Source organism: Phoxinus phoxinus, assembly GCF_949152265.1.
Source record: "Phoxinus phoxinus genome assembly, chromosome: 6".
Lineage (NCBI taxonomy): Eukaryota > Metazoa > Chordata > Actinopteri > Cypriniformes > Leuciscidae > Phoxinus > Phoxinus phoxinus.
In genome coordinates, this window is record NC_136881.1 from 619,325 (window position 1) to 632,341 (window position 13,017).

The window sequence follows — 13,017 nt, forward strand, 5'->3', positions numbered from 1 at the left end:
TGTAGTGCAGTGTTGTGTAGTGTGCAGTATGCTGTGTAGTTAAGTAAGCAGTGTAGTGTGCATTATGCTGTATAGTGTAGTATGTAGTGTAGTATAGTGCTGTGTAGTATGCAATTTGCAGTAGTGTGTAGTATGCTGTGTAGTTTAGTTTAGTAAGCAGTGTAGTGTAGTGTGCATTGTAGTGTGTAGTGTAGTGTATAGTTTAGTGTAGTGTTGTGTAGTGTATAGTGTGTAGTATAGTGTGTAGTATATAGTGTAGTGTGCAGTACCTGGACGCTCTCTCTCTGGCGCTGCTCATATAGTGTGCAGTATAGTGTATAGTATAGTGTATAGTGTGCACTATAGTGTATAGTGTAGTATATAGTGTAGTGTATAGTGTGTAGTGTGCAGTATAGTGTGTAGTGTAGTGTGCAGTATAGTGTGTGTAGTGTGTAGTGTGCAGTATAGTGTGTAGTGTAGTGTGTAGTGTAGTTTAGTGTATAGTGTGTAGTGTAGTGTAGTGTAGTGTATAGTGTAGTGTATAGTGTGTAATATAGTGTGTAGTGTGAAGTGTGCAGTATAGTGTATAGTGTGTAGTGTGCAGTATAGTGTATGTAGTGTGCAGTATAGTGTGTAGTGTGTAGTGTGCAGTATAGTGTAGTGTAGTGTGTAGTATAGTGTAGTGTATAGTGTGTAGTGTGCAGTACCTGGCCGCTCTCTCTCTGGCGCTGCTCGTATAGTGTGTAGTATAGTGTATAGTGTAGTGTGTGTAGTGTGCAGTATAGTGTATAGTTTAGTGTAGTGTGTGTATAGTGTGTATTGTAGTTTAGTGTATAGTGTAGTGTATTGTATAGTGTGTAGTGTAGTTTAGTGTATAGTGTAGTGTAGTGTATAGTGTGTAGTGTAGTTTAGTGTATAGTGTAGTTTAGTGTAGTGTGTAGTGTATTGTATAGTGTGTAGTGTAGTGTATAGTGTGTAGTGTAGTTTAGTGTATAGTGTAGTGTAGTGTGTGTATTGTGCAGTATAGTGTATAGTATAGTGTAGTGTGTGTATAGTGTGTATTGTAGTTTAGTGTATAGTGTAGTGTATTGTATAGTGTGTAGTGTAGTTTAGTGTATAGTGTAGTTTAGTGTATAGTGTAGTGTAGTGTATAGTGTGTAGTGTAGTTTAGTGTATAGTTTAGTGTAGTGTATAGTGTGTAGTGTAGTTTAGTGTATAGTGTAGTGTAGTGTAGTTTAGTGTATAGTTTAGTGTAGTGTAGTTTAGTGTATAGTGTAGTGTAGTGTAGTTTAGTGTATAGTTTAGTGTAGTGTATAGTGTGTAGTGTAGTTTAGTGTATAGTGTGTAGTGTAGTTTAGTGTATAGTTTAGTGTAGTGTAGTTTAGTGTATAGTGTAGTGTAGTGTAGTTTAGTGTATAGTTTAGTGTAGTGTATAGTGTGTAGTGTAGTTTAGTGTATAGTGTAGTTTAGTGTATAGTGTGTAGTGTAGTTTAGTGTAGTGTGTAGTGTATTGTATAGTGTGTAGTGTAGTGTATAGTGTGTAGTGTAGTTTAGTGTATAGTGTAGTTTAGTGTATAGTGTGTAGTGTAGTGTATAGTGTAGTGTATAGTGTAGTTTAGTGTATAGTATAGTGTATAGTGTAGTGTAGTGTAGTTTAGTGTATAGTGTGTAGTTTAGTGTAGTGTATAGTGTAGTGTATTGTGTAGTGTATAGTGTAGTTTAGTGTATAGTGTGTAGTGTATAGTATAGTGTAGTGTATAGTGTAGTTTAGTGTATAGTGTAGTGTAGTTTAGTGTATAGTGTATAGTGTAGTTTAGTGTAGTGTATAGTGTAGTGTATTGTATAGTGTAGTTTAGTGTATAGTGTATAGTATAGTGTATAGTGTAGTGTATAGTGTAGTGTATTGTGTAGTGTATAGTGTAGTTTAGTGTGTAGTGTATAGTATAGTGTATAGTGTGTAGTGTAGTTTAGTGTAGTGTATAGTGTAGTGTATAGTGTGTAGTGTAGTGTATAGTGTAGTTTAGTGTATAGTGTGCAGTATAGTGTAGTGTATAGTATAGTGTGTAGTGTATAGTGTAGTATAGTATAGTGTAGTGTAGTGTATAGTATAGTGTATAGTGTGTAGTGTGCAGTACCTGGCCGCTCTCTCTCTGGCGCTGCTCGTATAGTGTATAGTGTATAGTGTAGTGTGCAGTATAGTGTGTAGTGTATAGTGTGTATAGTGTAGTGTGTATAGTGTAGTGTGCAGTACCTGGCCGCTCTCTCTCTGGCGCTGCTCGTATAGTGTATAGTGTGTATAGTGTAGTGTGTATAGTGTAGTGTGCAGTATAGTGGGTATAGTGTGTAGTGTGCAGTACCTGGCCGCTCTCTCTCTGGCGCTGCTCGTATAGTGTGTAGTGTATAGTGTGTATAGTGTAGTGTGCAGTATAGTGTGTAGTGTGCAGTACCTGGCCGCTCTCTCTCTGGCGCTGCTCGTATAGTGTGTAGTGTATAGTGTGTATAGTGTAGTGTGCAGTATAGTGTGTAGTGTGCAGTACCTGGCCGCTCTCTCTCTGGCGCTGCTCGTATAGTGTGTAGTGTATAGTGTGTATAGTGTAGTGTGCAGTATAGTGTGTATAGTGTGTAGTGTGCAGTACCTGGCCGCTCTCTCTCTCTGGCGCTGCTCGTATAGTGTGTAGTGTATAGTGTGTAGTATAGTGTATAGTGTGTAGTGTGCAGTACCTGGCCGCTCTCTCTCTGGCGCTGCTCGTATAGTGTGTAGTGTATAGTGTAGTGTGCAGTATAGTGTGTATAGTGTAGTGTGCAGTATAGTGTGTATAGTGTGTAGTGTGCAGTACCTGGCCGCTCTCTCTCTGGCGCTGCTCGTATAGTGTGTAGTGTATAGTGTGTATAGTGTAGTGTGTGTAGTGTAGTGTGCAGTATAGTGTGTAGTGTGCAGTACCTGGCCGCTCTCTCTCTGGCGCTGCTCGGCACGTTGATGCGCAGCTGCGGCTGATTGGAGCTCCGCGTCCCGTTGCGCGTGTCCATGATCAGTGATCGGTGATCCTCAGACTCAGAGCTCCGGGACACCGGGACTCCGGGACTCCATTCACAGCAGACCCGCGGCGCTCATGCACACGGCGCTCCAGACGCGACGCGATCGACTCTCTCCCGCGCGTCACGCAAGCCAAACTTTCCCCACGCCACAGTAATGGCTCCCTCTCTCCTCCCTCCCTCCCTCTCTTCTCCCGCGGGATCGGATCAACCTGTCGCGCGCCGGTAACAGCGCCGCACTGGACAACAACACTGCAACTTTACCAAAGCACTCTTGTCTTGTAGTTGCTGTTTTAAACGCGCGTGTGTTCGCCGGGCGCGCGCATCATCCACGCCGAACACTTTGCCAAGCAACACGATTAATTTCTCCAGGGAGCTCAAGGGCGCACGTCAATCAAACCGAGGGGCGGTACTATGCGCTCAAAGACCACGCCCCTCGCCACGCAATCTTTCTCACCCCAGTGCAGAGGGGGCGGGGCTTTGTGCGCAACGGTCACGCCTCCTCGTCACGGAGTGTTTTTAGGAAAACTTAGGAGCGACTAAAACAAAGACTCGTGTGTGTGTGTGTGTGTGTGTGTGTGTGTGTGTGTGTGTGTGTGTGTGTGTGTGTGTGTGTGTATGTGTGTGTGTGTGTGTGATCAGCAGCTCCCGCGTGAGGAAACTGGAGACTCTGCGAGTTAACTGACAAAAAAGACCATGGGTGTATTACTCCATCAGTTTATAGAATCTTTTACTTAAAAGTGAATGTTTTTAAATCTAAAATTAATTTATATTAAGTTACATTCTTATATTTTTTTTCTATTCACTATATATCCTAATGTACAGTTAAATATATTATTTATTTGTTTATTTATATTATTCAAAATTATTTATATATTTTAATTTAGATTAATAAAAAACACTTTTTTTATTTATGTACCTATTCAGTTTGATCTTATCATTGATTTATTTTTAAACTTTTTTTTTTTTTTTTTTAACAGTTTTTAGAGTCTTTAAAGGATAATTCCGGTATTTAACACCTTGAGTCTATATTGTAGTGTGTTTTGGATGAACAAGAGTGGTGGACAACATTTTTTTGACAATGGTTCCTCTCTGGAGTTTTTGACTATAATAGAATTGGCCATGGACCCATTTAACATTGGAGTCAATGGGCATGTCCGAAAATGTCATTAAAACAGCCAATAATGTTCGTTTACAAAACTGTTAAACTCACCGAGTGATTAGTGGTGTTCGTTGATGATTATAAACAATATATCGTCGCAATATATGATTCCAATCCGTTTATTTTGCTATAGTGGAACTATTTTTTCAGACACTTCACAACCGTGTAACTTCCGCTCAATATTTGAATCTGAAGCGTTAGCACACTCCCGACCACTTGATGGCGATAACCGATGTTTATGTCTCGCGGGACACTCACGGTCACAGTCGAGTTCAACTTCATATTGCACTGGTCAGTGGTCACGTCTTTCAATATTTTCAAGGTTTTGTTAGTTTATTTGGCTTACTCTCCCGGAGCACAGTTGCTCTGCTCGCTCGCCTTATGAGAAACGGAAGCGAGCAAAAAGACGACATCGACCAAATGTAAACAGCCTTTCCGTCTCCGGTAGCGCATTTATATTAACCAGCACTCAGTCCTTCAACAGAATTCAATGGGATTTTACAAAATGACGAATAAAACACGACAGAAACTGTATTTCGCAACACTTTTTGTTTCTGGAACATCAACGAACACCACTAACCACTCGGTGAGTTTAACAGTTTTGTAAACGAACATTATTGGCTGTTTTAATGACATTTTCGGACATGCCCATTGACTCCAATGTTAAATGGGTCCATGGCCAATTCTATTACAGTCAAAAACTCGAGAGAGGAACCATTGTCAAAAAAATGTTGTCCACCACTCTTGTTCATCCAAAACAAACTACAATATAGACTCAAGGTGTTAAATACCGGAATTATCCTTTAAGTCCAAACTCTGATATCACACTGACATTGAAATAAACTATGTTTTTGAGAGAGAGAAAAAAAGACACGTGTCTAGATCAGTGGCTCAGACTTTGTCCCCTCTGCTTTATATATTACCGCGGTATTACAGTGTGTGTATGGTCAGTGTGTATGGTCAGTGTGTATGGTCAGTGTGTATGGTCAGTGTGTATGGTCAGTGTGTATGGTGCCACTCAGTGAACGAGTCGTAAGGACTCTGCGGGTTTGGTCAGGGTTTGGTCAGGGTTTGGTCAGGGTTTGTGCCAGCGCTGTGTCTGTCCTGGTAAATCCCGCTGATCCGGGTCCGGTTGTGGCCGGTGAATTGAGGGGATTAACCGCAGACGTTTGATTATTCCAGGAACACACACTCCCTGTTTCCGAAGGCTTGTTCTCTTTGAACTGACGGATGATGTGTTTTGAGATGTAAATCTGCTGTTATTGAAGCGCCAGTCTATTCTGGTCAGCATTAGCCGGCTGAAGCGTTCGGTCAGCTCAGCACCGTACACCAGTGGCCCAACTAATCCTGATCAGATTATCTGAAGAACACATGCTGTGATCGGACAGATGAGATGAACACAGAGCTGGTGAGGTCATGTGACCGAACACAGACAGAACACAGAGTTGGTGAGGTCATGTGACGCACCTTTATTGTGGTCAGGGTGTGTCTGTGTTTACAGAGTTTAACCCGTTCTACACACACGCTCATGTAAGAGACAGAAGCAGATGTTGATCAGGACTGAATGTGTTCTTGTTCTTTAGTGTGTTTAGTTTGTTTCCTCCTCGTTAGAGTTGCACGCCACAGCGAGGAACAGAACATCTCTGACGTGATCCAGAACTCAGGCCGAGTGTGTTTCTGTGCGTCAGTGTTTTGCATTGTTTAAAATAAACACAAGTGGATTTGCATGAGCCCCACAGACACTGTGTCTAGTGTATGATGTGTGTGTGTGCATGTAGACGTTAACTAGAGCCGCACGATTCTGGATAAATAAAGAAGCAAGATAGTTTCTAATATGAGATCATGATTCTCCCACGATTCTTCTGAACAAACAACTAAACAAAATAACATAATTTACTAGAGGCTCTGACAAAATGTTAATTGCTGCAGTTTTATTTAAAATGTTTAATTCATCTAAATTACTTAAAAAATCATGAATGATTCAATGACTCGCATATAAATCACTTGTTTCATTACTGGATGAATCAGCGTTTTTGAACAAATCTCTTGAATGATTCAATGACAAATAAACATTTTTAACAGTCTCTTTGATTGTTTAATTGATATGAATGAATTATTTAAAAAAAAGGTTGAATGAATGATTCAATGACTCACTCATAATCACTTGTTTCATTACTGGATGAATCAGCATTTTTGAACAAATCTCTTGAATGATTCAATGACAAAAAAAATTTTAACAGTCTCTTTGAATGTTTAATTGATATAAATTAATTATTAAAAAAAAGGTTGAGTGAATGATTCAATGACTCACTCATCACTTGTTTCATTACTGGATGAATCAGCTTTTTTCGAACAAATCTCTTGAATGATTCAATGACTCACTCATAATTACTTGTTTCATTACTGGATGAATCAGCATTTTTGAACAAATATCTTGAATAATTCAATGACAAAAAAATTTTTAACAGTCTCTTTGAATGTTTAATTGATATAAATTAATTATTAAAAAAAGGTTGAGTGAATGATTCAATGACTCACTCATCACTTGTTTCATTACTGGATGAATCAGCTTTTTTCGAACAAATCTCTTGAATGATTCATTGACAAATACATTTTTACAGCCATGTGACGCCACCTACTGGTGTAATGATGTAATCGATATAACTGTTGAAGCGTCATGTTACTTTCAAAAGGTGATTCACTCTATTTTGATTGCTAGCGTAGACATCAGTGTTTATATCCTATAACTATAATCTTTTATCCCAGTATTTCTGTGATTATAAGAGTATTTGAAACAAATAGTGGTAACTTCTTTCTCTGGGTCAAATGCAGATCTGAACGTTCGATGTGATCGTACTTGTCGAATCGTTGTCATTTAGGAATGAGATTGTGTGAGTGTTTGAATCGAGGTCGCGATCTCTAAAAGCCGTTCACATTAATGACGATAAAGATAACGGCCAGTAGTTGGAACCACTGGCAGAACGATTTTGTTTTTCCGCAGGTGAACGATAAAAACATTGACAGCCAATCGGAATCCATCCTGCTCAGGCTCAGGCATTTAAAGCGACAGACGACAAATAAACAAAATGATATTGTGCGTTAGACTCTAATATAGTTATCGTTATAATTGTCGTTTCTTGGTGTGAACGTGTCGTATATCCAGCTAACAAAAATATCTCCTAAGAACTGTGGGACCGGGTTCAGCGGGTTCAGCGAGGTCTGCACCGGGAGAGAGAGTCTGAGGACGAGCGGTGTGTAGTAGGTCAGGTGTATAATGACACACACCTGTGTCCGCTGATGGAGACCGTGGGCCGGGCCCCGGACGCCCCGCAGGCTGCCCTCCATCAGGCTGGGGTGTACCCAATACCTGTGAGTGTTAAGGGGGGGACTCATCAAGCTCTGGTGGATTCAGGATGTAACCAAACCTCCATTCATCAAAGCTTGATTCAACCTGAGGGATTGGATAACTGGACCGCTGGGACCAGAGCCAGGGGAACGTAGCGCTGTCGAAAGGCTAATCCTTACAGAGAGCAATGATTTCCCCATGGAACAGTCCCAGGATGAGTTGCTGAAAAATGCATTTGAACAGGTCCAGTCGATCGACGGGCTGCTTCTCCAACCTGCGCGACCGCTCTCTTATCCTTATTTTACTCTTTTGAAAGATAAGTTGTATCGAGTGACACAAGACGCTCAGACAAAGCAAGATACAACTCAGTTGTTAGTTCTGAAGACTAACATTTCCGTCAGCAAATACTTTTCCAGGCGGCTCACTGTAACTCTATGGCAGGGAATTTGGGACTAGCCTGGCTCCGCCTTCCTACGTACTTCCGCTCAATTTTAATTTTCCTTCAGTACCACGTCTGGGACTGTGGTGTATTCTTTGGCTTTCTCCGGTCAATTTTTTACCGGTCCAAACGGCGAACAGAGGGAGTGGCTGAGAACGGTGACGTTGAGGTTGTGCGCTAGTTTGAGTCGTCATGCGTCACGACCAAACGTTAGTGATTGGTTATGGCAGATCCAGAGTGGCTCTGGACAGATCCAATAGTTTTAAACTTCAACAGAGGACCCGCCTTCAAGGAAGTTAACGCTTGTCAATGGAGAGAGGCCAGACTCTCTGTACAGATGAAGTGTAGGAGAGTCTGGCAGAACCAGGCTAATTTGGGACAGGCAGCAATCTTAAATCGTTTAATGACCCGATTTTTTTCTGGCCGGGCATTCACGAGAATGTGCTCAGGTGGTGTGCCGCTTGTCGTCGGTAAACCCACCGGCCGCTCCAAAAGTGCCTTTGCGCCCTCTCCTCTCATGCTGGTCCCCTACGAGAGAATTGGTATGGACCACATCGGGCCATTAGAACGATCCGCACGAGGGCATCGTCTTGCATTAGTCCTGGTGGATTACAGTATGCAGCACGATACCCAGAAGCAGCAGCGCTCCGCAGCATTTCCGCAAAAAAGCGTGGCGGACGCTCTGTTTCGTTTAATCTCCCAAATGGGAATCCCGAAGGAGATTCTCACTGATCAAGGCACGGCGTTTATGTCACATACGATTCGCAAACTGTTGGTCATTAAATTAATTAGAACCAGCGTCTATCACCCACAAACAGACGGCTTGGTCGGATGATTTAATCGCACTTTAAAAACCATGATCCGGAAGTTCGTTCACAAAGACGCCAAAAAATTGGGATAAATGTCTGGAACCCCTGTTATTCGCTGTGAGGGAGGACCCGCAAGCCTCCGTGGGGTTTCCCCCTTTGAGCTTCTGTGTGGACGTCAACCCGCGGGGTGCTTGACCTCGTGCGAGAGGCTTAGGAGGAAGGACCGTCTGATAGTAAGAACGAAATTCAGTATGTTATGGACCCGAGAGCAAAACTTCACACTTTGGGAAGGCTTTCAATGGAGAATTTGCTACAGGCCCAGAACACAGAGCCGGTTGCATGACAGGGGAACCAGACTACGAGAATTTACACCAGGAGATAAAGTACTATTATTGCCCACGTCTAGGCACCGTTCGAGGTCACACGACGAGCTGGAGATCTCAATTATGAGTTGGTTAGATCGGATAGGAATGGGGCACGTCAAATATATTACCTCAACCTCCTAAAAAATGGAGTAAGGCTGAGTCAGTGATGTTGGCCATGACAGTAACGGGACAGGAGGATCTTCGGCCAGAAGTGAGTACCAAAAACCAATCTTTCGCTCTGGCCCCGGGAGGAGACCACCTCTCGTCCTTGCAACTCACTGACAGCCAGGCCATGCAAGCTAATTTTGTAGACGCGTTCTCGCCCTTACCCGGTCGAACGAATCTCATTCAGCACCACATTGAGACGGACTCGGGCGTCGTGGTGCGCAGCTGGCCATATCGGTTACCTGAACACAAAAAAAAGGTAGTTCAGACGGAATAAGAGGCAATGCTAGACATGGGGGTAATAGAAGAACCCCACAGTAATTGGGTGAGCCCGATAGTTTTAGTCCCTAAAACCAACGACTTGGTGCGATTCTGTGTGGATTATCGCAAGGTGAATGCTGGGCACCTTTCAGCGTCTAATAGACCGATTTCTCCGTCCGCACGCTGCATACGCCTCTGCATACTTGGATGATATAATCATCTATAGTAATGACTGGCAGCGACATATGCAGCATTCAGAAGAGTGCGATTGGGCATGTGGAGGTCAGGTATCTGGGCTTCCACTTGAGTCACGGGCAGGTGCGTACCCAAATTAGTACGAGATTTTCCGAAACCCAAGACCAAAAAGGAGGTGAGGCAGTTCCTGGGGCTGGCGGGATATTATAGAAGGTTTGTACCTAATTCTTCGGACCTCACCAGCCCGCTGACTGACCTCACTAAAAAGGAAGCTCCAGATCCCATCCAGGTACAGGCTGCTCTGTGTGGCGGGCCGCTGTTACACTCCCTTGACTTTACTCTCTCCTTTATACTGCAGACTGAAGCATCGGACAGGGGGCTTGGAGCGGTCCTGGGCCAGGAGATAGAGGCAGAGGAACGGCCGGTGCTGTACAGCAGTCGCAAGCTCTCTAAGGGAGAGACGAAGTACCGCACCATCGAGAAAGAATGCTTGGCGATCAGATGGACCGTTCTCACCCTCCGCTACGATCTCCTGGGACGGGAATTCACTCTCTGTTCAGACCACGTCCCCCTAAAGTGGCTCCACCGCATGAAGGATACCAACGCGCGGATCACCCGTTGGCATCTAGTGGTCCACAGACCGCGGCACAGATGGCTGTGGCTGACTTCCACTCCAGCTCCCCGGAGTCGGGCGGTGGGGTATGTGGCTGGGGGGGCGGTTCAGCGAGGTCGGGAGGAGAGAGCCTGAGGACGAGCGGTGTGTAAGTAGGTCAAGTGTATAATGACACACACCTGTGTCTCGTGGCGCTGGCGCGGAGAGATCGCTTAAGTTAAAACCACTGAGGAACGGTGGCTGGGAGAGGAGAGACTGAGGATTCGAGGGTGCAGTGAATGCTCTGGAGAGCGCGGAACGAGTTTATGTGCAGAGTAGTGTGCGCATCTTTATGTGGAATTTGTGCCAAGATCAATAAATACCGTCATACAAACTTTATCACAAGAACGTTTTGCAAACATTCCCATTAAGTTATGAAAACGTTATGTTCTCTTAATGTTCAAAATATCCAGTATTGAAAATGTTTTTTTCTTGGTGAACGTTTACTCCATTTCATCATTCGTCAAAAATTAGGGGAATGTTACTTTGCATTTACATTTAAAAACGTTAGACGTACATCCAACTAAAAAAAAACATTCCATGAACGTTGTATAAATAATGTTTTGTGTAATGTTTAAATAATGTGCTTAAGTTTTGAGAACGTTCTATTAACGTTACTGGAGGAGAGTTTGTTCATAGCTTTGAGGGACCTTGCCAGAACATTATGACTTATGCACCATAGAAAGTTTATATTTTTGGTATAATAAACAATCAAATGCATGTAGGAGTCTTCAGAAGTTGAAGGTGTCGGTGAAGCGGATGGTTTTGGGGATGTAGGAGCGTCTCACTGAAGGGTCGCAGTAGTTGATGCTCCTGTACTTCGCTGTTTCTCCTGCTGAAGGATGACATGCGTTCTCCTCATTCGTTCCTGGAAGGGAAACATGTCCGTCGGAAGCACCGACATCTGAGGAGAAACGAAGATCCTCGTCCCGTTCTCCATCAGGGCGCCGTGATGAGCTCAGGCTGACCGAGAGCGGCTCGTCGTCCGGGAGAGTTTTGGTTGGTCTGTTTAAAGCGAGACTGTGCTCTTCTGAACGCTCTTCTGAACGCTCTTCTGAACGCTCTTCTGAACGCATATCTGAACGCTTTTCTGAACGCTCTTCTGAACGCGAAGGCTCTTCTGAACGCTCTTCTGAACGCGAAGGCTCTTCTGAACGCTCTTCTGAGTGCTTTTCTGAACACTTTTCTAAACGCTCTTCTGAACGCTCTTCTGAACGCGAAGGCTCTTCTGAACGGTCTTCTGAACGCTCTTCTGAACGCATATCTGAACGCTCTTCTGAACGCTCTTCTGAACGCGAAGGCTCTTCTGAACGCTCTTCTGAACGCGAAGGCTCTTCTGAACGCTCTTCTGAACGCTCTTCTGAACGCGAAGGCTCTTCTGAACGCTCTTCTGAACGCGAAGGCTCTTCTGAACGCTCTTCTGAGTGCTTTTCTGAACACTTTTCTAAACGCTTTTCTAAACGCTCTTCTGAACGCTCTTCTGAACGCATATCTGAACGCTTTTCTGAACGCGAAGGCTCTTCTGAACGCATTTCTGAGTGCTTTTCTGAACGCTTTTCTAAACGCTTTTCTAAACGCTCTTCTGAACGCTCTTCTGAATGTGAACGCTCTTCTGAACACGAAGACTCTTCTGAACGCTCTTCTAAACGCTTTTCTGATCGCTTTTCTAAACGCTTTTCTGAACGCTTTTCTAAACGCTCTTCTGAACGCTTTTCTAAACGCTCTTCTGAACGGTCTTCTGAATGTGAACGCTCTTCTGAACGCATATCTGAACGCTTTTCTGAACGGTCTTCTGAATGTGAACGCTCTTCTGAACACGAAGACTCTACTGAACGCTTTTCTGAACGCTTTTCTGAACGGTCTTCTGAATGTGAACGCTCTTCTGAACGCATACCTGAACGCATATCTGAACGCTCTTCTGAACGCTTTTCTGAACGCATATCTGAACGCTCTTCTGAACGCTTTTCTGAACGCTCTTCTGAATGTGAACGCTCTTCTGAACGCTTTTCTGAACGCTCTTCTGAATGTGAACGCTCTTCTGAACGCTCATCTGAACGCTCTTCTGAACGCTCTTCTGAACGCTCTTGTTCTGAAAGTTGCTGCTTGTGTTCTGAGGTTGTGGTTTGCGGCAGATCTTCTCTCGGCTCCTGAAGGATCCGTGTGCGTGTTTCTAAAGTCTCTCCCAGAGATTTCGTAGAGTAAGTCCAAACCTCAGGAGTTGAGAACAGAGCGTCTCCGTTAAGGCGTTTCTTGCTCATGTCTGGGCTGAAGGCCTCACTCAGGTCCTGTGCTCCTGTTTGACGTCTGTGTTGCTTCAGTACATCAGGCGCATGATTTGATTTGCTGTTGCGTTTCTTAATCTTGTGTGTCGAATGGTTTAGAGTCTCGAACGCTTTGATGAAGCTGCTTAACGTGCTCGTGTTTCGCGTGTGCGTCCGTTTCTTCACGTCCTTCTTCTCCGCCGCGGCTGCAAATCTGTCCAGCACCTCCTGAACCCGGGAGGCTTTTCTCTTCATCCCAGGTCTTGAATTGGCTCTCATCCCGTTTACGTCTGTAATGTGAGGTTCTCTGTTCTTCAGAGATCCCACTTCTCGTCTGCGGGAGACCACCG

At 43.8% G+C, this 13,017-nt stretch overlaps 1 protein-coding gene across 3 annotated transcripts in view; it reads right to left on the bottom strand.

Annotated features, from left to right (window-relative positions):
* The window catches only part of grtp1a (growth hormone regulated TBC protein 1a), a 16,057-nt gene extending 12,631 nt beyond the window's left edge, over positions 1 to 3,426 (bottom strand). The window contains exon 1 of one of the 3 annotated variants that reach the window (XM_079615378.1): positions 2,921 to 3,426. In XM_079615378.1, coding sequence (XP_079471504.1) covers positions 2,921 to 3,006 — 86 coding nt within the window. In that variant the 5' untranslated portion in view covers positions 3,007 to 3,426. Of the gene's footprint in view, positions 1 to 686; positions 709 to 2,920 lie in introns of those variants that run through there. The other 2 variants (XM_079615379.1, XM_079615380.1) reach the window with 2 other exon arrangements.
* Between the last annotated feature and the right edge of the window lie 9,591 nt (positions 3,427 to 13,017).